Source organism: Petaurus breviceps, unplaced genomic scaffold (assembly GCF_028583685.1).
Source record: "Petaurus breviceps papuanus isolate PSGF00001 unplaced genomic scaffold, PetGlider_PUasm1.0 90865, whole genome shotgun sequence".
Classification (NCBI taxonomy): Eukaryota; Metazoa; Chordata; class Mammalia; order Diprotodontia; family Petauridae; genus Petaurus; species Petaurus breviceps.
The window spans coordinates 6,664,412-6,686,496 of record NW_027187367.1 but is presented as its reverse complement, the minus strand read 5'-3'; the positions used below and the strand labels follow the sequence as shown (position 1 = coordinate 6,686,496).

At 51.1% G+C, this 22,085-nt stretch overlaps 4 protein-coding genes across 10 annotated transcripts in view; 3 read left to right on the top strand and 1 right to left on the bottom strand.

Moving 5' to 3' along the window:
- Positions 1-9,933, top strand: part of TAPBP (TAP binding protein) — a 240,209-nt gene extending 230,276 nt beyond the window's left edge. Inside the window, exons 2-9 of the mRNA XM_069073462.1 lie at positions 4,584-4,649; positions 4,822-5,019; positions 5,716-5,961; positions 7,946-8,341; positions 8,607-8,948; positions 9,059-9,148; positions 9,420-9,457; positions 9,799-9,933. Coding sequence (XP_068929563.1) covers positions 4,619-4,649; positions 4,822-5,019; positions 5,716-5,961; positions 7,946-8,341; positions 8,607-8,948; positions 9,059-9,148; positions 9,420-9,457; positions 9,799-9,810 — 1,353 coding nt within the window. The 5' untranslated portion in view covers positions 4,584-4,618 and the 3' untranslated portion in view covers positions 9,811-9,933. The remainder of the gene's footprint in view (positions 1-4,583; positions 4,650-4,821; positions 5,020-5,715; positions 5,962-7,945; positions 8,342-8,606; positions 8,949-9,058; positions 9,149-9,419; positions 9,458-9,798) is intronic.
- Positions 317-4,167, top strand: ZBTB22 (zinc finger and BTB domain containing 22). Of its 2 annotated transcripts, none has more exons than XM_069073460.1 (2): positions 317-473; positions 1,507-4,167. In XM_069073460.1, the coding sequence occupies exon 2, from the start codon at positions 1,573-1,575 to the stop codon at positions 3,448-3,450; it is 1,878 nt and encodes a 625-aa protein (XP_068929561.1). In that variant the 5' UTR covers positions 317-473; positions 1,507-1,572; the 3' UTR covers positions 3,451-4,167. The 2 variants fall into 2 exon arrangements, with proteins under 2 accessions (XP_068929561.1, XP_068929562.1); XM_069073461.1 differs by lacking the exon at positions 317-473 and adding an exon at positions 583-674.
- A 1,997-nt stretch (positions 9,934-11,930) lies between the features above and the next one.
- On the top strand, positions 11,931-19,210 carry RGL2 (ral guanine nucleotide dissociation stimulator like 2). Of its 6 annotated transcripts, none has more exons than XM_069073453.1 (17): positions 11,931-12,137; positions 13,469-13,552; positions 13,921-14,099; positions 14,212-14,262; positions 14,365-14,662; positions 14,967-15,218; positions 15,381-15,484; positions 15,651-15,735; positions 15,842-15,913; positions 16,507-16,581; positions 16,749-16,781; positions 16,904-17,025; positions 17,148-17,243; positions 17,366-17,477; positions 17,574-17,870; positions 18,258-18,372; positions 18,509-19,210. In XM_069073453.1, exons 1-17 carry the CDS (start codon positions 11,988-11,990, stop codon positions 18,712-18,714), a joined length of 2,331 nt encoding a protein of 776 aa, XP_068929554.1. In that variant the 5' UTR covers positions 11,931-11,987; the 3' UTR covers positions 18,715-19,210. The 6 variants fall into 6 exon arrangements, with proteins under 6 accessions (XP_068929554.1, XP_068929555.1, XP_068929559.1 ...); XM_069073454.1 differs by having other exon boundaries at positions 11,988-12,137; positions 18,258-18,363; XM_069073455.1 differs by lacking the exon at positions 11,931-12,137 and adding an exon at positions 12,210-12,674.
- Positions 19,211-20,361: 1,151 nt separating this feature from the next.
- PFDN6 (prefoldin subunit 6) lies at positions 20,362-22,081 on the bottom strand. Its single transcript, XM_069073467.1, has 4 exons — positions 21,758-22,081; positions 21,046-21,116; positions 20,836-20,960; positions 20,362-20,573 (listed from the first exon to the last, which is right to left on the bottom strand). The coding sequence occupies exons 1-4, from the start codon at positions 21,819-21,821 to the stop codon at positions 20,444-20,446; spliced, it is 390 nt and encodes a 129-aa protein (XP_068929568.1). The 5' UTR covers positions 21,822-22,081; the 3' UTR covers positions 20,362-20,443.
- Positions 22,082-22,085: the final 4 nt, after the last annotated feature.

Genomic DNA, 22,085 nt, shown 5'->3' with positions numbered 1-22,085 from the left:
TACTACTCTGCTCCACTACCGGTGCTAGCACACCAGTGGAGAAAACACACTTTCTACAGTCTGGCTTCCTTTGCCCAGCTCCCCAAGCGTAGCGCCTTAAGAATAAGAGGGCCAATCCAACGCCAAGTTCCAGTCTCTTTAGCCAATCCACACTTGATTCCAGAGGGCTTTACCCTCTGAGAGAAGCAGTCGCAGCGTAGAGGCGGGTGAAAGGGTGGGAGCAGAAATGAGAACCAACTAGCCAATGGTAGCAATACAGAGGTATCTATACTACCATTGGCTATTTGGATCTCATTTCAGCTTTTTTTCATTTGCTTTCATTTTTGCCTAAGCGATGATTGATTGGTTCTTGAACCTATCGTCAATGGGGACAGGCAGGGTTACTATTTTAAAGGGAAAAACACCGAGTCGGCTAAAACGGTACTTGGATACGCTGTGGTGAAATTGTACTGGTACCTTTAAAGTGGAGTGAGGTATTTATTCCTTAAAGGGAAAGTGGCAGAGTCGGCGAAATCTGTCCCTGTAGGGCGGTGGAATATGGGCTGGCTCCCTTAACGTCTGCGGGCAGGGGGCGGAGGGAGGAGGGAGACGGCGCAAGATGGCGGCGGGAGGGGCCCGGGCTGCGGCTCTGGCCGCTGAGTGAGGGGCGGGGGGGCCCGGGGGCGCGCGGCCCGGTAAGCGGGGACGCGCGCCTGGGGGGTGAGGAGGGCTAGTCCAGAAGGGAGGGCTGGGTGTGCAGTGGTGGGAGGACCAGAGGGGGGTGGGGTCGGGTAGTGATGGGGGGGGTGTGGAGTGAAGAGGCGGGGTCTAGAAGATGCGAGGGGGAGGGGCCGGGGGAGGATCCCGTGAGGCGTGGTCTACTAAGGGGGCGTGGTCTGTGGGGATTCCAGAGGAGACCGTGTCTGGGTGGGGGCGGAGTTGTGTGTGAAGAGGGGGCGTGGCCGTGGGTGGGGGCGTGGTCTAAGGAAGAACCAGGGGTGGGGCTTCGGGGGAGGGAAAGATTTGGGGGAACACTCTGGGGAATCGCTCACATCTTCTGCACATGGAGGCAAAACAGTCAAAAGGGGCAAAAAAAGTGGGAAGAATATGTGACTCCTCTTCCCTGGGTCTCAGTTTCCCCCATCTGTAAACATGACAGCTAGTAGAGTAGAAAGGACATTATGTGGTCACAACATCTGACCTGGAAGGGACTTAGAGATTATCTAGTAGAGCCTCCTGATTTAACAAAGGAGAAAACTGAGGCCTGGAGAAAGCAAAACTTTGGCCTAGAATCCACCATTCGTCCAGTGTTTGGCAGTCCAGATCCTCCTCATGCCAGGTGTTGACTCTGTCTAGTGCTCATTCCACTCTACCACAGCCACTTCCCAGGCCTCTAAACTCCCTTCTGACTTTAATTTACTGTTCTATAGCTAATGTCAAAGAGCTTAGAGCATGGAAAGGAAGCTGCTCCCCATCCCCTATGAACTCCTCACTTTCCTGATCCATCTCTTTTCTTTCTTTTCACAGAGACCCCCCCGGCCGCCCTTCCTCTTTCTCTGTTCCTGTGGCTGGGGGGGGGGTGCCCCCTTCCCTATGTTCTTCCTTGCAATGGAGCCATCCCCACTTTCTCCCCAGGGGGCCCCTCTACCCCTGCCTATGTCATTGGCACCTCCCCCACTGCCACTGCCAGCAGCAGCTGTGGTACACGTGTCCTTCCCTGAAGTGACCAGTGCACTGCTGGAGTCCCTTAACCAGCAGCGGCTACAAGGTCAGCTTTGTGACGTGTCCATCCGAGTGCAGGGCCGTGAATTCCGGGCTCACCGGGCTGTCTTGGCTGCTTCTTCCCCTTACTTCCATGACCAAGTCTTGCTCAAGGGCATGACCTCAATCTCACTGCCCAGTGTCATGGACCCTGGGGCCTTTGAGACTGTTCTAGCCTCTGCTTATACAGGCCGGCTTAGCATGGCTGCTGCAGACATTGTCAACTTTCTCACTGTTGGCTCAGTGCTCCAGATGTGGCATATTGTGGATAAGTGCACAGAACTCCTCCGAGAAGGCCGGGCCTCTGCAGCCACCACCACTACCATGGCTACTACAGCAGCTGTTGCCTCTGGGGCAGGAGGCCCAACAGGAGTTGGGGGAGCAGGACCAGCTACCCCAGCCACAGGCTCTGGCCGCCCTCATTCATCCAGCAGGGCTAGTGAGAATCAGTCCCCTAGCAGCAGCAATTACTTCAGCCCCCGAGACTCTGGTGACTTCTCATCTTCCTCTCATGATGCATATTCAGCCTCTTCTATGGGGGGAGGAGAAAGACGGAGTGGAGGAGGTCCTCTGTTTCCTACTTCTGTTGTGGGCAGTGGGGGTGGCACTTCTGGGAAGCTGCTGCTAGAGGCAGATGAACTGAGTGATGATGGAGGGGATGGAGTTGGGGTGGTAGTTCCTGGGGCTGGGCTACGGCGCCCTACTTATGTGCCCCCCAGCATCGTGCCTCAGAAACACTGGGTATATGTTAAACGGGGGGGAGGCTGCCCTGCCCCAGCTCCTCTTGCCTCTCACGACCCAGATCTGGAGGAAGAGGAGGAGGAGGAAGACCTAGTACTGACATGTGAGGATGATGAGGATGAGGAGCTAGGTGGGGCTTCAGGGGGTCCTCCAGGTGGGAGTTCTGACCCTGGCCTAAGTATTACTGATGTACGGACACTGACTGGCCCCCCAGACAAGGGTGAGGAACAAGTGAATTTTTGTGAATCATCTGAGGATTTTGGCCCTTATGAGTCTGGGACAGCTGGGCCAGGGCTGGAGGACCCTGGAGGACCAGCCCCCTCTTCCTTTGCCTCCCACCAACCCCGCCCTTTGTTGCCCCTGGACATGCAGGGCAACCAAATCTTAGTTTTTCCTTCCTCTTCTCAAGCCTCAGCCCAGCCCCCCGGAAACCAGGCTGAACATGGAGCTGTGACCTTGGGAGGGTCAGGAGGGGGCAATTTGGGAGTGTCTGGAAGTGGTGGGAGCGGTTCTGGGGGAAGTGGCAGTGGGGATGGAAATAAGATCTTCCTCTGTCACTGTGGGAAAGCTTTCTCACACAAGAGTATGCGGGATCGGCATGTGAATATGCATCTGAATCTACGCCCCTTTGACTGTCCTGTGTGTAACAAAAAATTCAAGATGAAACACCACCTGACTGAGCACATGAAGACCCACACAGGCCTCAAACCTTATGAGTGTGGTGTGTGTGGCAAGAAATTCATGTGGAGGGACAGCTTCATGCGGCACCGAGGCCACTGTGAACGGAGGCATCGCCTGGGGGCAGGGGGACCCACAGGGAATATAGGGCTACCCAAGAGAGAGCCTCCTGGGGGTGGCAGTGGAGATGAGGTGGGAGGGACCACTTCTCCCCCCAACAGGAGGGTCTGGTCCCCACCAGGAGTGCACAAGGTGGAGATGGGTTTCAATGGCAGTGGAGGTGGACATTAACGGACTATTCCCACATGATTGGATCCAAGAGCTGGAGAAAGCAGCTGATGAATAATTCCCACAATTCTCTTTTGTTGGGCTCATACTCCTGGAAAGGAAGAGTAGGAGCATGGGCCAGGGGCTTGATTCCTCCAAAAATCCTTGGTTTGGGGGAAAGGAGATATGGGACTGAGGACCCTAGGTGATACATCCTCTCCTCCATGGATTTGTATATAAAGAGGGAAATTCATGACAGTTCTCTTTCCCCCTCCCCCATTAACTCCATTCCATTCCCCAATATGGAGAAACCCTGGAACTGGGAGCCTTCTGCTTTCCCCGTCCACTAGTGGGAACAGGTAGATAACACTTAAGACCCAGCCCCCCAGGTTATCTGGTACTGGAAAAGGCTGTGCATGGGTAGTGGTATGTCCAGAATCCCCAAGGATTCCAGGGCAGGTGGTCCCATTTGTAGTTTGTGCTTGGAGTCTGTGTGTCACTGTGGTGACTAGGTCTGCCATCTCATTTCCTTCTTCCCACATCTCTTCCCCCTTTACAGGATTATTAAACCTATATACATTTCTTCCCATCTAACTCCATCCCAGCAGTAAGTCCCCAAGGGGTGTGCACATATAGGGGCTTTCAAGAACACGGAAGGAGCCAGTTTTGGGAGTTTAAGGTTTTATTTTTTAATTTTATTATTTTTTTTAACGGTGATTAAAATATTTATTGGTCTCTTCACTTGACCTGACAATCACCTGTGTTTCATTGCTAATGGGGGACAGGGAAGAAGGGATCAGGAGGGGCTAGGGTTATGGGGAAGGCAGGTTTCTTTCTGCCTCTCCAAAATAAGTAGGTGGACTAAATGACTCCAAAGTCTCTCTCCAGGTATGACATGTTATGATTCTGTGGCCAAAGGCCTGGGTCCAAGGAAGGGAGTGGGGACTCGTGGTGGTAGGGGCTGGGAAGGTCTGTCAGGATTTGGTAGTTGAAGAATGAGGAGGGACTCCACAGGGTGGGGTGAGGGAATAAAGTATCCTCCCTTGTGTATCAGCCCTAGGATCTTTTCACCTTCCCCTTGCTTCTGGCTAAGAAGGGGATTCCCGGTACTTGCCTTTTAGGGGAAAGTGAAACTGAAAGGAGAACCTTTTAACTGCAGCAGTAGCTGCCGGAGGGGTTTGGGAGAGGAGCTATGAAGCCGATGTGCCTGCTCCTGGCCTTAGGTGAGGTGACCCTCCCACCCCTTTCCCCTGAGTCCCACTGATGGGTCTGATGGTTGCCCCTCCCACTCTCATCAGGGGTCTCAGCTCTCTAGACCCCGTTCAGATTGAGGTCATGGTGGGAGGGAGTTCCTTGAGGATTTAGCCCTTTCCCCAGCGTCCCTCCTCTCCCTAGGCATACTGGCAGTGAGATGGGCCACTGCTCGTCCGGGGCCCTCAGTGTTGGAGTGCTGGTTTGTGGAAGAGCAGGGTGGTGGTGGGGGAATGCTTCGGGGAGTGACAAAGCGACCTGCCGTGCTGCTGCTGAGACAAGGGCCTGGGGAGCCGCCATCAAGGCCTGACCTTGACTCTTCACTCTACCTGAAAGTGTATGGTAAGTGTTCTTTTTGGATACCCCTAAGCCTTCCTTTGTGGCTTGAAGGGAGCTTCTCAGTCCTGAAGTCTCAGCCCTTAACACCAACCCCTCCACCTGCATTCCCCAAGGAGCAGGCATCAGTGTCATAGTGGAAAGAGGACGGGATTTGGAATCCAGAAACATGGATTCTCACATCTGAATTTAATCATTTACTAGCTTTACTAACCTGAACCTATAAAATGTGAAGGATATATTTGCCCAACCTGTCTCATAGGGTAGTCATAAGAATTGTAGATCTAGATCAGAAGGGACCTAAGCAGCCATCTAGTCCAGAAAACTCCCTTTTCAATTGGGGAAACTGAGGTAGGTGATTAAGTGAATTTTGAGATCAGATTTGACTCCAGAGCTAGTCCCCTTTCCAGAGAACTTGGCCGAATTAATGTTTGCACAGAGCTTTATATACCTTAAAGTGCTATGTGAATATAAATCATATATTATCCTTATTCTGTTTAAAAGTTTATTCTTAATTAGCATTATCATTCCCACTTCTAAGCCCCCTTCCCTTTGTTTACCAAGGCCTTACCTAGTCAATTCTCAGCCTTTACCTACTTCCCTAAATCTCCTCCACCCCCTGGGAGAGCTACATGAGATACCACCTATCTGCTTTCTGGTCCTGATTCTCCTAGCTGACACTTCCTATTTCTCCTGTCCCAGATCCTGCTGGCTCTCTTGGGGATTCCCTGAAGGGGTCAGCAGCCCCAAATTGTGAGCTGAATCGCTATGTCCCCAGCCCTGCAGCTTCAGATTGGGCGGCTGGCCTAACCCCTGAACCTCACTCTCCTCGGTCCTTGGATGGGACTTGGCTGGTGCTCAGCTTATCTAGCCCCCAGGTTCGCCTTTCCAGCCTCCTGCAGCTGTCTCAGTCCCAGCCTGTCCCCTCTTCATTTACCATAGCAACAGGTAAGGGAGAGAGGGAAGGGAAGGGGTATCTTGGAACTAAAGCAAGACCTAGGTAGGGTTTGGAGCTTTGAAACTTAGGGCTCTGTTCCACACTTTTAATCGATCAATCAAGATATTTAAAGGGGAAGGGATTTAAAGTTGATGCAGGACTAGGCACACAGTGTCTTCTGCCCCTCCACTCTTAACTTCCCTTACCTTCACTTTTTTTGCCCCTTTTCCTCATTCTTTTCAGTTGCTTTCCCCTGCAAATATTTCCCCTACACAAGGCAACTTACCTCACTTAGTTATCCAGTCAGGATAACTGGATTCTAATTTCAGTTCAACCAGTGACTTATTACTATGTGACCTTTCCATTCTCAGGGCCCCAGTTTTCCCCTCTGTATAAAGACTCAATGGTTTCTAAACTTCCTTCTGACACATGTTGCATAAATTGCCCTTCTGTTCTGCAAACAACACCTAGTTTGCTTTCTCCTTATACCAGTTCCCCAACCCCAAGCCCCAGTTTTTCCTGCCTTTTGGATAGGCTTGTTTCTCCCCATCCCACTCCCAACCATCTCACTAATACCAAACTACAAGAAGGAAAAGGTAGGAAAGTTGACTTAGGTGTGAGGCAGCTGCCCCATTATCTGACCTTGGCTCAAGTGTGAAGTCTACTTGGTTTCTTCAATATTGTTTGCCCTTTCTAGGGACATCCACAGTTGCAAAGGAAACATGATTGAATCTTTTGTCCAGAGGATTTGTGTATTTTTTTTTTGAAACCCTGATTCTCCATCTAATAATGTCTACCCCCACTCCTAACATAACTTGTATGCATCTCTCTCTGATGCATTTACTATGCATTACAATTCTTTTTATTTCATATATACCTACGAAGGTCCATTATGTCAAAGGACTTTGCTTCATCTAAACTTTGATTATCCCCTAGTGTCTAGTATAGCATCCTATACACCGTAATTTATTTTTGACCCCTCTAGATTCCAGGCACCACTGGGTGCATTGTTTCTCTTTTTCATCTACCACCCTTACTCTTTACAAACCAGCAATTAAACATAAATAAGCTTCAGTAGTCTTGTCTTCCTCCATCCCTTTCCTCATTCCCATCCCTGGCCTAATCTTCATCTCTTTTCCACTAGGGGAGACCAGACATGGCCCTGGTCAGAATCACTCAGAACCTCCACTACCTGCCCCCTATCCCCCACGGGGGCCCACTCCCTGGCTCTCCACCCAGCTTAGATTCTCTTCATCTTTAGCATTCTGCTATATTCCTCTATGAACATGGTTTTTCCTCCTTGCCCCTCCTCCCCCAGACCATCCTCTCCTCCCATCACTCACTTTTTGTCCTCTGAGTGGAGATCTGCAGCAAAAGCTTAGGGTGTGAAGTGAGAATGGGTATGTAAATGGTTAGCATGTAGGTAGGTAGGTTAGTTTAAAGGGTTCTGTCAGTGACCACACAGATTTCAAGGCTGAGAAGGGCCAGCCTTCCAAGGGTCATGGTGCTCTAGATTTCTAGATTCTGATACCCCCCTCCCATCTCAAGCACCCATCTGCTGGGCCCTGTCCCCCACAAGACTAAGGGTACATAATGAGAGTATGTAGGAGCACAGAAGTGTTGTCATGGCAACCAGGGAACTGAGAAGGGGAGTTGTCAAGGTGACTAGGGGCAGGGGAAAGTGCAAGGGTCTTTCTGTCTGGTTAACTGATGGGGAGGAGCAGGGGAGAGGGAAGAGAGGATAAAAATTGGTCAAGAAAAAGGAGTACCCTCATTAACTCAATTTCTCTGCAATTTTTTCCTATTTCACAAATTCTTTCCCATTCTTCCCTATGTTCCTATTTCCTTTTACCATGCCTAATCTTCTCCCATTCCCCTAATTCTCACTCACTCCATCCCCTTCTCCCATTCACTTCTCTCCCTTTTGCTGCATTCCTACCAATTCATGCCCAATTCTCCCCATTTCTCCCTTGTATTTCCATTCCCTCCCCAAAGCTGTGTTGACAGTCCTCTCCCACTCTCCTGCTGCCCTGGTGGGGCCCGGCAAGAATGCCACGTTGGACTTGAGTTTTACTTACTTGCCTCCCAACTGGGATGGGGTCCCCTCTTCCCTGGGCCCCCCTCCCTTTGGGCTAGAGTGGCGGCGCCAGCATCGGGGGACTGGACAGCTGCTCTTGGCCGTGACTCCAGGACTGGGCGGCCAGGCCCTAGGGTCTCCAGAGGGGGCAGTGGCATTTGCAGCCTGGGACGAGGAAGGAGTGGAGGGGCCATGGAGTGGGAATGGGACCCTGCTGCTGCCCCTTGTAAAGCCTCACCAGGAGGGTACTTACCTGGCTACTGTCCACCTTCCTCACCTGCAAGCCCAAGTAGCCCTAGAGCTGGAAATACAAAGTAAGTGAGGGAGGGGACTGGACAATGGAATACCTGAAGTAGGGGAAGGGGCCTGGGACTGAAATGGGGAGGAGGAGTGGGATATATATATATGGAAAGAGGTTGAGTCCCTAGAGGAATTGAGGACAAGATTGAACTGGGAAGAGAAAGGGCTCCTAGGGGCCAGGAAGAGACCAGCTAAGGCTCCCTAGGGGGAGGCTGGGAAAAATTGTGTTTAATTTTCCCTTGGTGCTGATAATCCCAATATTCTTCCTCCTTCCTGCAGAGCCCCCAAAAGTGACCCTAACCCCATCACCTGTAGTCTGGGCATACCCAGGGCAAGCTCCCCCAGAGCTCCTCTGCCTCATTTCCCATTTCTATCCCCCGGAGAAGCTAGAAGTGGCCTGGGAATTTTGGAATGGTACGAGAGGAGGGAGCAAGGCAGCAGGTGGCCAAGCCTGGCGTTCCAGCTATCGATATCACCCTGATGGCACTGTCAGCATCTCAGCATACCTGCGCCCTCCCCCTGTCACAGTGGAGCAGCATGGTTCTCGCTATGTCTGCCGGGTCCATCATTCCAGCCTGAAAACCAAAAAACTCAGTGCCCAGGTATCTCTAGAAGTGGCAGGTAAGGAAGGACAAAGTGATGGGAAAGGAGGAAGCGTGTGGGTCCAAAGGGCTGGCAACACAAATCCCAGACAGAATGGATATGATCTCCCACCTCTTCTCCACCCCCAGGAGTCTCTGGGCCCTCCTTGGAAGATGGAGTAGGGTTGTTCCTCTCAGCATTTCTCCTTCTCGGGATGATCAAAGGAATGGGGTGGGTTGGTAAGTCTCTGCTCCTCACCCTCAAATCTGGAAACTTCTCCCCACAAAAAACCTGGAAAAGGCTAGTCCCCTAAAACTACACCCCATCAATTCTCCAAACAGCAAGACCCTTGGGCCATCCTGGTGAGATATTTATTCACTATTTCAAAATCCCACCTTCATTATTCTTTTTATCAGATACAGACACACACATACACACACACACACACACACTTCACAGGCCTGGGGTATGTAACTTGTCACCATTCTCACTTCCATCTCTCTTCCACAGTGTCCTTCCTGTCTCCTTCCACAGATACAAAAGAAAAGGTAACTAGCTCTCTGGTGGCTTAGGTCCTACAGTACTCTCTCAGAATGGAATTTCAGTCCCCATTTCATCTGATCCATCACCCATATAGACTTTATTTTCCATACTATTATTCTTTAAACTCACCTCACTCTACCCCCTAAAATTCCTAATCCACAATCTGCTAGTGGTCATAACTTTGGGCAAATAATTTGTCATGTCTGGGTCTCAGTTTCCTTATTTGTAAAAGGGAGAGGAGGGGGGAATTAGACTAAATGACTTCATCCCACCTTTCCCTAACTCCCCACTGCCCCTTAATACCCATGATGCTGCACTTTCTTTTTTTTTTCATTCTTGCTTCCAGAAATCCCATTGAGAAAAAGATCCAGGTGCTTAGAACTTCCGGGGAGTCCTGGCACATTGATAAAACGGATGGGAGGTGGTTTGGGTCGGGGAAAGTGTATCTGTCATGAGAGTAAAGTTGGATTAGACAGAAAAATTCCCGTTGTGGCTAATTCATCCTATGACCCCTGAGTCCCCTCTGCCCTATATCTCTTCTTAACTACTGAAGTTTAACTAGGTTTTTTTCACCTAGGGCGAAAACAGTAGAGATTTCCCCCCTTTAAGAAGAAGTGGGGGAATATGGTGCCCAAGGATTAGGTGTGTGGTGTGGGGCAGTACAACAGGGTGAGAAGCTTGACTATTCTGGGGAGGGAGGAAAGTTTTCAGGAGCTTTTGGCAGAAAGTGGGGGAACACTTCAAAGTATGATTTGCTTCCAGACCTTGGGAAGGGGATGGACACACACACTGGAGTGTCCTAAAGAGGCTCCCAGGAATTTAAGTGACTGAGGCCAGGTTATTGAAGGGAGGGGATTAGTTTAGCTTGATTCAGAGCGTTGCCCGAGTAGACATGGCACCTGGAACTTCAGGGATGGTGCAGGAAGAAAAGAGGGGTTTCAATTCATCGGTCTTGACTCCAGTAGAAAGAGGTCCCAGGACAATGAACCCAAGGTCTCTGGGGAAGCTGCTGTGGTAGGAGAGGACCTGTAGTAGAAGACCTATCTTCTACTAGCTGATAACTCTGCTCTCTGTTAGCCCAGGAGGGCTCTCCCCTTTGTGTCACCATTGTTTTGGGGTTCAGCTCTGGAAAGGACCGGTCCCCAGGATCCGGACCTGTGTACCATGGTTCCCCACTCCTTTCTTTGTTGAGCTCCGAGGCGGCTTCGGGGAGGGGGTCGCTTCATTCCTAAAGCAGGGGATGCAGGGTCCCCAACGCTCGAACTGCCCCTCGCCTCAAGTGAGCGGGGGTTTCCGGCTGACAGAAGACTGGAAAAGGATTCTGGTCCCAGACTGTGATGAAGAGAAAGGGACCCCATATGCCAGCGCCAGGACCAAGCCCGATCTTCCCAGCTCTTGTCCCGGTCCTGCCGCAGCCACTCCCCTGGCAGGTACCCACTAACATCAGATACCTGCATCCTTCACTATGCATGTTTGAAAAACAGGCACAGAGTGGAAATACTCGGGGAAACGGGTTCGCCCAGCTCCTCCAAAGGAGACTTGGCCCAGGAGAGCATAAATCCCGTAGTTTAGGGATCCGGAACAGGATGTGGTAGTTTACCGAACGTTCCCCACTCCAAACCCCGTGGGGCTCGTGGAAAACCCGCACTGGATTACATCTCCGCCCCATTTCCTATTAGAAAAGAGGAAAAGAGGTGGCGCGGATTAACTGGAGACAGTCCCAGTCCATAACGCTCCTGGCTCGGAGGGGCTGCAAGGACACTTGTCATTTTCCCTAACTGGACGGGGTGGGAGTGGGGTGTAAAAACCAGAACTTGGGGGCCGGATTCCCCAAAAAAACTTCGGAGCTGGGGGGGAAGGTTCTTGGATGCCTGGCCATCTGATGCAGTGTCACCCCCCGCCCATCATACACCCAGTGTCCGGGCTCTCAGCCCACACCTCCCCCTCTCGACTCCCTGTCCTTTACTTCCTTCCCTATTTGACTCCTGCCCTCTGAGCGGGCGGACGCCTGCAAGGAGGAGGGAGGGGGGAGGAGCGGAAAGGAAGGGGGGAGGGGGAGGAAAAGACAGGGAGGAGACTCGGGGCCCCGGCCGGAGACCGACTGGAACAGCTGCCCCAAGGCCCGCGCCGCCCCTGCTCCGCCCGGAGCCAGGTCAGAGCCCCAGAGCCCCCCTCTCCGCCCAGACGCAGTCCCCTCCTCTGGGTCGGCCCCCAAACTCTCTCCGCCCTTCTTCCGCCAGATTCCCCACATACCACCCCCTACACAAGTCTCTTCCAGCCCGCACCCACCCAAGCCTTCCGCTCTGGTCCCCCACTCCGACATAGTGTCCGCCTGCACTGTTTGCATCCCCCGGATCCCTGCATCTAATGAACTTGTCCACTTAGCGCCTGGCTCTGACCTCTTGTCCTACCTTCCCAGCCCCTCCCAAGTGGTCCTCCCCCAGCTTCCCCCACCTTGACGCCCCTCCTTCCTTGTCTCTCCCCAGGCGGCCCCATGGCTCGACCCCGTTGACTCCCTAAGCCCCGATCTCAGCCATGCTCCCCAGGCCCCTGCGGCTGCTGCTGGACTCGGGAGGGGCCTCTCCTGGGGGAGTCGTGCTGAGCGGCTTTAGGAGCCGGGACCCCGAAGGGGGCGGGGGCCTAGGGGTGGGCGGGGAGGAAGAGGAGGAGGAGGAAGAGGAAGAGGTGAGACTTGGGGGTAGCTGGAGGGCGATGTGCTCAAGATAGTGTCCTTGTAGGTCTCTTCTTTCTGTCTCCTACGTCTGCCTCTGGTTCTGTCTCTGTGTCTCCATCTCTAGGCTCCAGGTCCCTGTCGGTCTGTCTGTCTGTCTGTCAGCCAGCGTGTCTGTCTGCTTGCCCACCTGCCTGCCTGCCTACCTGTCCCCCTGTCACTTTCTCTCCTGCCCCTCTCCCCCTTGCTCCTGCATCTGCTCCCTCCCTGTCTCTGTCCCTTTGCCCAGCGGGTATGGTGTCTGTCTCGCTTGTTGTTGTTTGGGAAGGAGGGGTTTGTTTCCACAGTAACCTGATCCTCTTGCTCTGGGATTGGGGAGGAAGCCCTCAGATTCGTGACCCCTCCCCTAAGCCATGGGGGAAAGCCTAGGGGAAAGGCCAGGGAGCTTCCTCTACTGGGAGGGGCAGAGCAGAGGCCTGGTGGTGGAGGTGGAGGTGCTTTGTGTCTGGGTGGTGGAGTGACAGATGCCAGAGTTTCTCTGGGGATTGAAGGTGTTGGCTAGGAGCTGTGTGTAGGGCCTCAGGGCCTGCACTCCAGGGTCCCTGGGCTGGGTTGGAGTGATGAGACTTGCTGGACTGGTTTTTCGGGATTGATGGGAGGGGGGGGGGAGGGACTAGGGCCACGTGACCCTTGAGTCTTCTCCTCCCCCACTCCAGCTCCCAACTAACCCCACTTCCCCTTCTCCTTTCCGTCTTAAGATCGGAGCTGCTGCCTTGGGAAGGGGTCCTTGGGGCTTGAGAGGAGGGAGAGACGGAGGATATGGGGGAAACTCACTGGGGGATAAGGCTAAGGAGCAGGGAGGGGACAGGGTCATTCCCCAGACTCAGACACTACCTTGATTGAGGGGTGGGGGAGAGTAATAGAAGTGAAACTATGTAACTCAAGTTTCAGTTTCTTTCCCCCAAAATCCCCAAGTCTCTGTGTCTCCATTGCTTTCTGTTTCTTTGCCTCTGTCTTGCCATTGTTTTGGGGTTCTGCTCTAGGAGGCAGGGTCCCCCAGGATCTGGGCTTGTGTACCCAGCGTCCCCCTTCACTGCAGCCCCCCCCTCTTCGCCGTGCACTGAGGCGGCTTGGGGGGGGCTGCTTCATTCCCAAGGCAGGGGATGCAGGGTCCACAACCATTCCCACTCCCCGAACCCGCTGGTACTGCCCCCCTCCTCAGGTGATGGAGCAAACTTTGAGAGTGAAACGGGGGTGGGGGTGGGGGCGGGGAAGGGGGAAGGTCTACAGAGGAGAGATGAGCTGGTGTTGACCTCTCCACCACCCCCACCCCTTCCCTTTCCAGGCCCCGGTGTCTGTCTGGGATGAAGATGAAGATGATGCTACCTTCACTGTCACAAGTCGTCAATATCGGCCTCTTGATCCCTTGGTGAGATCCTCTTGTCTGACTTCTCCTATGCCTTAACCTCCATACTTTCCTACAATCTAACTTCCTGAAAATAGCAGTGAAATCAGGGTCAAAAGACCTGGATTTTAGTCTCTGCTATGCTACTGGTATTCTCTTATTTTGAGCAAGACACTCTCCCTTTAAGCTTCCATTTTTCTTTATACCCCCGGTATCTAACCCTCCCAAGGAACCTGGTGACTCTTCTGCTGATCCCACAGATATCCTAGAGTTCCTCATAGACTATTTGCTAGCTCTTGCATTTAACAATTGTTTGGATTTGTGAGTTCTGAGTTTGGGAGAGGGGGAGTGGAGTAAGTGAAGAGTCAGTGACCCCTTCTCCTCTTCTGCAGGCTCCCATGCCTCCTCCTCGATCTACCCGTCGACTTCGGGCTGGGACTCTATCTGCTCTGGTCAGACATCTGCTGGATGCCCGGACGTCGGGGTCTGACGTGACTTTCATGCCAGCCTTTTTGGCCACCCACAGGGCATTCACCTCCACACAGACTGTACTTGGATTGTTGGCTGACAGGTCAGGGGGGATGGGGGATTGGAGTGTCTGAGGAGTCACCTGGCCAGAGAAGTCAGAGGCCACAGGGTGTTTAGGTAGGATGGACAGATGGACTTCTCTTTCTGCTTTCCAGACTGGAGGCTCTAGAGTCCAGTCGAAGTGCTGATTTGGAGAGGACAAGAGGGTGAGTGACCCCTGAACCTTTGACCTCCTGATCCCACTCCACCCTAGCTATGGCTTGACCCCAGCTTGATTTCTTACACCAGGCTGATCCCCTCCCCCCTAGGTTAGCTATCTCTGTTCTGTCAACCTGGCTGACCTCTCACCCTGAGGATTTTGACTCTGAGGTCAGGGGTCAGCTTGACCGTCTTGAGAGCTTCCTGCTACGGACAGGGGATGCAGCAGGGGAGGTTGTTGGGGGGGACATCGTTGATCTCATCCAAGACCTCCGCTCCCGGGTGGCCCTCCCAGCCCCTGACCCTCCTAAACCCCTGGCCCCCCCTGGCGATCCCCCTGCTGACCCCACGGATGTCCTGGTGTTCCTCGCTGACCACTTGGCCGAGCAGCTGACCCTGCTGGATGCGGTGAGACCCTGACCTCCGACCTCTCCCATCCTCCCCTGAATGACCCCTCAGTAAATTGTCCTTTACTCCTGATCCTTCCCTTGCTTCTGATTTTTCCTCCCATAACAGCCCCTTTTTCCCTGTCTTTTATTTTTCCTACTGAACCCTGTCTACATCCGTATAAATTACATGGCAACTGATTCATTGCCCTGTCAGGTCTCCAAACCCAAGATTACTGGAACATTGACCCCTACCTCTCCATGTTCCCTTCTCTTTGACTGTCTCTCAACCTTAACCTTTGACCTCTCAATCTCTGCCCCACCAGGAGCTGTTCCTCTCTTTGGTCCCTTCTCAGTGTCTGGGGGCAATATGGGGCCACAGGGATCGACCTGGTCACTCCCACCTCTGCCCTTCTGTCAGAGCAACAGTTACTCAATTCAACAAGGTGGCTGGAGCTGTGGTCAGCTCTGTCTTGGGGGCCACAGCATCTGGAGAGGGACTTGAGGAGGTGACCATCCGGCCCCTCCGACCCCCTCAGAGGGCAAGGCTTCTGGAGAAATGGATCCGAGTGGCAGAGGTGAGAGGGACTGTAGGGAATGCTGTTCGAAGCCAAAGAGTGAGCATAGAGCAAGAGGAGATCAAAGGCCCCAAGGTGTTGCTGAGAAAGTTTCCTGGCCTGAAGAATTCTGTATTCTAGACACAAGATAAAACAATCAATTAACTTCCCACCCTTAACCAGGAGTGCCGTCTTCTCCGGAATTTCTCATCTGTTTATGCTGTTGTGTCTGCCCTTCAGTCCAGTCCTGTCCATAGGCTCCGGTTGGCCTGGGGAGAGATAACCAGGTATTTGTGGGGAATGTATGCAGGGGCAGATTCCCCATCTGGATTCATGAGAGAAAGTTGGGTACACTTCTCTGAGGAAGAGGAGGTGATTTTAAGGGCTGGATCCTGAGGATATGGAGGATTGAAGATAAAACATTCTCAGGGGCTCTCCCCTTCTCCTAACCAGGGACAGTTTCCGCCTCTTCTCCAGCCTCTGTCACATTTTCTCAGAGGAAGATAATTATTCCCAGAGCCGGGAGCTATTACTGCAGGTAACCTCTTTACCCTCCCTTTCCTTTACTGTTCCCTTCTGATCCCTTAAATGCCACTCCCCAAATCCCATCCCTCATTCCTCCCAATGTATTTTGTTTTCTCCAGGAGGTGAAGGTGACTCCCCCACTGGAGCCAAGTACCAAGAAGCCTGTAAGAAATGTGCCTCCTCAAGGTGGGGTGAGTGCCTGAGACAATAAAAAGGTCAAGTTGGTTGATAGGAAAGGGTACCCAAATGGAGACAGATGGAGAAACCAAGTTCAATGTATAGAAAGGACACTGAACTGGGAGTCACACAGACCTGGGTTTGAATTCCAACACCCATCCTCTTTATCTGTAAAATGGATATATAATAACACTAAGAGGCAATATAACAGTGGAAAGAAAGCTGGCCTTGGAGCCAGGAAAGCTTGGGGTCAATTCCAGCTCCTGACACACATTGGGCAAGTCACTTACCCTCACCATTCAAGGCAACTTTCAGTTGTAGAGAAGATGCCAGCCTGAACTTGTAGAGGGCCTTTCCTCATTTAGGAGGGAATTCCCTATGCCACTGAAATCACAAATCCGGTCCCTGCCCCTATCCCTAATGATGCTATCTACCTTAGGATTGTGAGGAATATGTTTCACAAACTGTAAAGCACTAGAAATATGAACTCATTATGATGATGATTATTAAAGAACAAAGTGATGGTGGGGCAAATGTTCTGTTCCAAGAAGGCAACCCAGATGAGTGGGGAGGTAGCTAAACTATGGTTCCTACCTCCTGCCTTCAGGGTGTGGTCCCATACCTTGGCACCTTCTTGAAAGATCTCGTGATGCTGGATGCAGCCTCCAGGGATGAGCTGGAGGTCAGTGTATGGCTAGAGTTGGGGGGAGGGTAGCACACCTTTGATAACAAAATGGTCTGTGTGGCTTTTCATTTTTATGTGTGGTTGGAGGTGGGGCAGGAATTAAGTTTTAGGAAACTAGGTCAAAGTTTTCATTCTTCCAACTTCCCCCCTTTTTTCCCCACCAGAATGGTTACATCAACTTTGACAAGAGGAGGAAGGTAATGGGGGGGAGGGGAGAGGGAGCTGGATGCCTAGGCTCCTTAGGGAAGGAATGAGGAGGATGCTGGCCTTGGGCTACCTCAGTCTCAAGGGTCCCTCATTCTTGGGGTACCTCCTACAGGAATTCTCTGTCCTATCTGAGCTTAGACGTCTTCAGGATGAATGTCGAGGTTATGACCTCCACTCTGACCCTGATGTCCAGCAATGGCTTCAGGGGCTCCAGCCCCTGACAGAAGCTCAGAGGTGACTGACTTGGTTAATGGAGGCTTGGGGAAAGGGAGAAGAGAGCCGTAGACTGGGATATTTAACATTGGGAGATATTTGGGGTAACAGGCTCTGACCCTTGACCTTTGAACCTCCACCAGTCACCGTGTGTCTTGTGAAGTGGAGCCACCTGGAGTCAGTGATCCCCCTGCTCCCCGAACACTTCGGCCGACCCTGGTCATCTCTCATTGGACAGAGTGAGAGGAGGGTGGAGAGGATGGAGGTTGGGGGAATGTGGAATCACAAGAGTAACCTCTAGAAAGGGTTGATAGGGGGGTTCTCAGTTTTCCCCTCTCACCTATCTAGCACTTTCCCACAGTGTACTGGGATCTGTTGGTGGTCCCACTCCCCTTGTCTCCTGGGATCAGCCTGCTCTGAGGGAGGATGGAACAAGTGCCTCTCCTGCCCCCTTGCTCAGTCGACTCGCCCAGGTGAGGCCCTGGTCCTAGACCTCAGTACCATTTTTCCCTCGGTGTGTCTTCCCCACTCTTCTTCCGTTGACTTTATTATGTCTTATCTGTCCCCAGCACATGAAATGGCCATCTGTTTCCTCTCTGGACTCTGCCTTGGATGGGGCTCCTTCCTCCCACACTCCTGCTGATCCTGGTTTCCTCTCCCCAACAGCCCACTCTCCCAGGCCCCCCCGAGGTCATCGCCGCTCTGCCTCCTGTGGCTCTCCTCTTAGTAGTGGAGCAGGGGAGGGCACTTCCTTTGGGACAGGGTCTGGGAATGGGCGGGGAAGTGGACCAGGGGCCTCTGACTGTCGAATCATCCGTGTGCAGATGGAGCTTGGGGAGGATGGCAGTGTCTACAAGAGCATACTGGTGAGGGGAACCTGGACACTAATAGAGGGTTGAAGAGAAATATGGAATGAGGTGACCCTGGTTGATTCTGTCTGCTGTCTTAGATTTTTGCAGCGATTTTTACATTAGGTGTAATCTTTTATTGTGTTGGCCATGTTGAATATCAGCAGCTACCTGAGACATTTGGTGGCTATTATTGAACGATTAGAACTCTGAAAGGTTGGGGGAGTGTTGGGAATCAGAGCATTCCTTGTATCAATGGGATGCACTGTGGGCAGTCCACTGGGGATCACTGGCCTATTTTGGATCATGGTCAACATGTTGGATTTTCTTCTACACATTAGTGTCTTGGGTATGTTAGATTCAGGCACTAGTGTCCAACTAGTCTGGTTCTTTGATTACCCTCAGGTGACAAGCCAGGACAAGTCTCCAAGTGTTATCACTTGTGTCCTGAAAAAAAATAACCGGGATCCAGCAATAGCCGCAGAGTACGAGTTGGTGCAGTTACTGCCAGGTGATCGAGGTCAGATGTCACAAAGGGAGGATTAAAAGACAAGGAGTCTTGTGAAGAGAAGGGCTGAGTCCTTGGGAACCTTGGTGATTTGGTATATTTTATTCTGCTTTTGTATTTTGATTCTGTCTTCTGATGACCATTCCAGAGCTGACCATTCCACTATCAGCTAACGTCTTCTATGCCATGGATGGTGCCTCTCGTGATTTTCTGTTGAGGCATCGTCGACCCTCTTCAGTGCCTCCAGGGATCTCCAGTGGACCTGCTACCCCTGCAAATCCTCCCAGTGAGGGAGGAGGCTCCTTCCCCAGGATCAAGGCCACAGGAAGAAAAATTGCTCGGGCACTGTTCTGAGGAAACCATGTTGTTTTACAGAAGCCACGGTGACTATGTCATTAGATATTATACTTCTTCAATGGTGGTGGCCATGTTAGATTGGGACAATCATCTTATATGGTAGCCAGTCATGGTTGATCAGAAAGGAGCAGCCCTAGGTGATTATTGTGCAGCTATGTTGAACAGCCACTGTGGATTCCCATGGTTATTTTGGCAGGAGACAGGGACAGGCTACATTTCTAATGGCTCCTACCTCGTGAGTCTTGTAATTTGTGCCAAAATGTCACGCCCAACTCTTTTCTACTTGTCACAGCCAGAATACAAAGGGCCAGGGAAAGGCTTGAGAGGGGCATGGCCTAGAGGCTCTGAGTGCCAGGAATGGGTAGAGGGAGGGGAGAGAAAGAAGGAAGGTCTTACAGGGGCCCCCTTTCTCTCTATGACCCTTCCATCCCCCAGCCAGGGACTCCTGTGCTGTGACAACACTAAAACAATAAACACACTACATGACCCCAAAGCATTCTGACTTCTACAATCTCTCTACCTCAGATGCTCAAAGGCCCAAGCCCAGGTTCATGCCAGCTGCCATTTTCACAGAAGGGTTTCAAGTGGGAGGGTTTAGGAATAATGTTCTAATTTCCCCAAGAACTCATGTTTAGCCCACCATCTCTACAAATGCCATCATTTGAAAAGCTCTTCTATAGTCAATGTCCCATCCCCCAGCTCAGGCCCCAAGTGTGTTGTCCTTACTTAAAGTCAGTCAACTTGGATGTCTATCACACACCCAAAACTCATACGGAGTACCAAATAATTCTCCTAGCTGCAAATATGAAAAAGGAAGATTTAAGGACAAACTAAGGAGAGAGTATACAACTAATGGAACTTGTAATACTAAAAAGTAATATAAACTAAAACAGTTTCAAGAAAATTCAAATTTCCACATCACAGAGCATAGCAGCTCACTGAGGAGCTAAGGACATCTGAACTATTATAATAGTGCACATGCACCCTTATTAGTGTACACACCTGTAGATTTCTCTTAAAGTGATCTTGCGTATATACATGACCTTTGAGTTCAAGGGTAGGTAGCAGAAAATGCTAGAGTTAGAATCAGAGGGCCGGTGAAAACTCATTTAACATCTCCAGGACTGTTAAAACGGACTAGATGTCTGCCAGGGCAGCCCTGAGACCCTCCTCACTCACCCTGACATGTGAGGTATATTCCAAAATTTGATTCTTACAAAAATCCTGTGTAGTAAGGATAGGTATGTCACTAAAATTTTGGGGTTAACAACACGGAATACAATTACAGCTTCATCACAGTGACTGTTGACAGTCATATAACCTAAGACCTTATGTTTGTGGTCAAAAAATGTATCTGCCTCTCATCTTCAGGTTATGATATAAATGCCTTTTTCCCTCCCATATAGGAGCTTCAAAATTCTATATGAATGTATGTGTTAATGTGTGATTATACTGATTAGAGTAATGGAATGGAAAGTTGAGGGTATGGGTGAAAGTTTTCAACTTGAGCTTTCTAACCAGATTTAGGATTAGTTGAATGGAAGGAACTAAAGTGGTACAAGGATTGGGGAGGGGGAAGGAAGAGAGGCAGGGGAAAAGATGAAAGAAATATAATGGGGTAGTTAGAAAACAAGATAGGGTTAGTCAGGTATTTTCACATTTTATTTGCCACAGTGCAGGTAACCCACAGTCTTTCCCTACTCTATTCTCTCCCCAAGTGGGGAGGTCAAGCCTTTCCCATAGACCCTGCCTTGGCAGCCTGAGCCCGCTGGAACTCCTGCTGCAACTGAGCCAGGGCCTCACGTTGTTTTTCAGATTGTTTCTCCAGGTCTCGGAGCTGAGATTCATATCGTTTACTAAAGAGAAATGGGAAAAACACAAAAAGATAATCATGCTAGCTTCTTTACAAGTTTATTGGGGGCTTAAGAAAACTGTACAGCAGTTGATTAGTAAGGTAATGAGGGGTTAATATGACTCATTATTGGGGACAGACAGAATTAATAGGGAGACAAGTATGTATGAAAATGAAATGAAATGAATAATATATTGACATAAAATAAGAGTCAAATGTGATAGTGGGGAGGGATGAGAGTGTGGGACATGAAGAATAATACTTACATCTCTGCTGTGATATAGTCCAGTCTCTTGCCCACAGTGGCTCGAGCCTCCCCCAGTTCCTGTTTGACCAAAACCGGACCCAGAAGCTTAAACACCACATTGGATCCATCCAATAATGCTAACTCCTGGGGATGGAGAGAAAGAGATGGAGACACAAAATGTCTGGAAGTGCCTCATGGCTCCTGGACACCTCCAAACCCTGTCTCTCACCTCTTTCACTATGTTATTTTCTGTCAGCTGTGCCTCCAGCTTCTGTCGACTAGACATAGATTTACTCAAGTCTTGGGATGGGAAGAAATGGGAAAAGAAAGAAGGAAAGAAAATTAGATAACTTGTAACACCTCTAGTCCAAATAAATCAAAGAAAAGTTGTATCATGGGTAGAGTCAGGCATAGATGAAGTAAGTCACAGGCACTAGTGATGAAGCTGTTTTAAACAATAGATCAAAATTTAGACACAAGGCACTCACTTTCCTCCCCTATACTACCATGGTCCCGGGAATGGTGAGCAGAAATGACAATCTCCAACCTACAGATGAGGAAAACAAGGCCTGGACAGGGGAAATGACGTGCCCAACTAAGTCAGAAACAAGAGCCAGCATTTGAATCCAAAAGCCTTTTATCTATTTTTTTGCAGGGGAAAGGCAGGGCAATTGGGGTTAAGTGATTTGCACAAGGTCACACGGACAGTAAATGTTAAGTATCTGAGGCCGAATCTGAACTCGGGTCCTCCTGACTCCAGGGCCGGTGGTCTATTCGCTATTTTTTTTAACCCCCTGCAGGAGGGGCTTTGGACACTGGCTGGGTGGCGTGCAGGGGCTTGTTCTGGGGGTTACTTTGGAGGATTCCCTGAATGGCTAATAGAGAAGCACCGAGTCTGGGTAGATGGCTGCCAAGGCAGCTCCGATCCCCTCCTCACTCACCCTTTTGGAGCTGTTGGTACTTCTCCAATTCCCCCTGAAGCTTTTTCTGAATCACCTCCGCCATGGCGTGGAGAAGGGCCTGGAAATCACCGGGAGTAGGCGTGGGAGAGCGTCACTCCACAACCGGCAGCCTGCCACTACCTTCTATAGAGACCCGTGCCTCCTCCGGCCCACCTCCACCCCTACAAGCGCCCCTAACCCTGTGGACCCGAAGAAAGTCCCAGAGGAACACAGCGTTCCTGCACCTCCTAGCACAGCTCCCGAACCCGGAGGTAGACAGGGGATGCTGGGAAAACAAGAGGCACATGGCAAGTGACGAACGGAAGAA

What these genes read in the sequence shown, in the direction of transcription:
- ZBTB22 (XM_069073460.1), top strand. Translation starts at nt 1,573, where the DNA reads ATGTTCTTCCTTGCAATGGAGCCATCCCCACTTTCTCCCCAGGGGGCC.
- RGL2 (XM_069073453.1), top strand. Translation starts at nt 11,988, where the DNA reads ATGCTCCCCAGGCCCCTGCGGCTGCTGCTGGACTCGGGAGGGGCCTCT. An exon ending in GATTTGGAGAGGACAAGAGG is followed by an intron (nt 14,263 to 14,364) that starts GTGAGTGACCCC and finishes CCTCCCCCCTAG; the next exon opens with GTTAGCTATCTCTGTTCTGT. An exon ending in AGCTGACCCTGCTGGATGCG is followed by an intron (nt 14,663 to 14,966) that starts GTGAGACCCTGA and finishes CTGCCCCACCAG; the next exon opens with GAGCTGTTCCTCTCTTTGGT.
- PFDN6 (XM_069073467.1), bottom strand. Translation starts at nt 21,821, where the DNA reads ATGGCGGAGGTGATTCAGAAAAAGCTTCAGGGGGAATTGGAGAAGTAC. An exon ending in GTACCAACAGCTCCAAAAGG is followed by an intron (nt 21,117 to 21,757) that starts GTGAGTGAGGAG and finishes TCCCATCCCAAG; the next exon opens with ACTTGAGTAAATCTATGTCT. An exon ending in GACTATATCACAGCAGAGAT is followed by an intron (nt 20,574 to 20,835) that starts GTAAGTATTATT and finishes ATTTCTCTTTAG; the next exon opens with TAAACGATATGAATCTCAGC.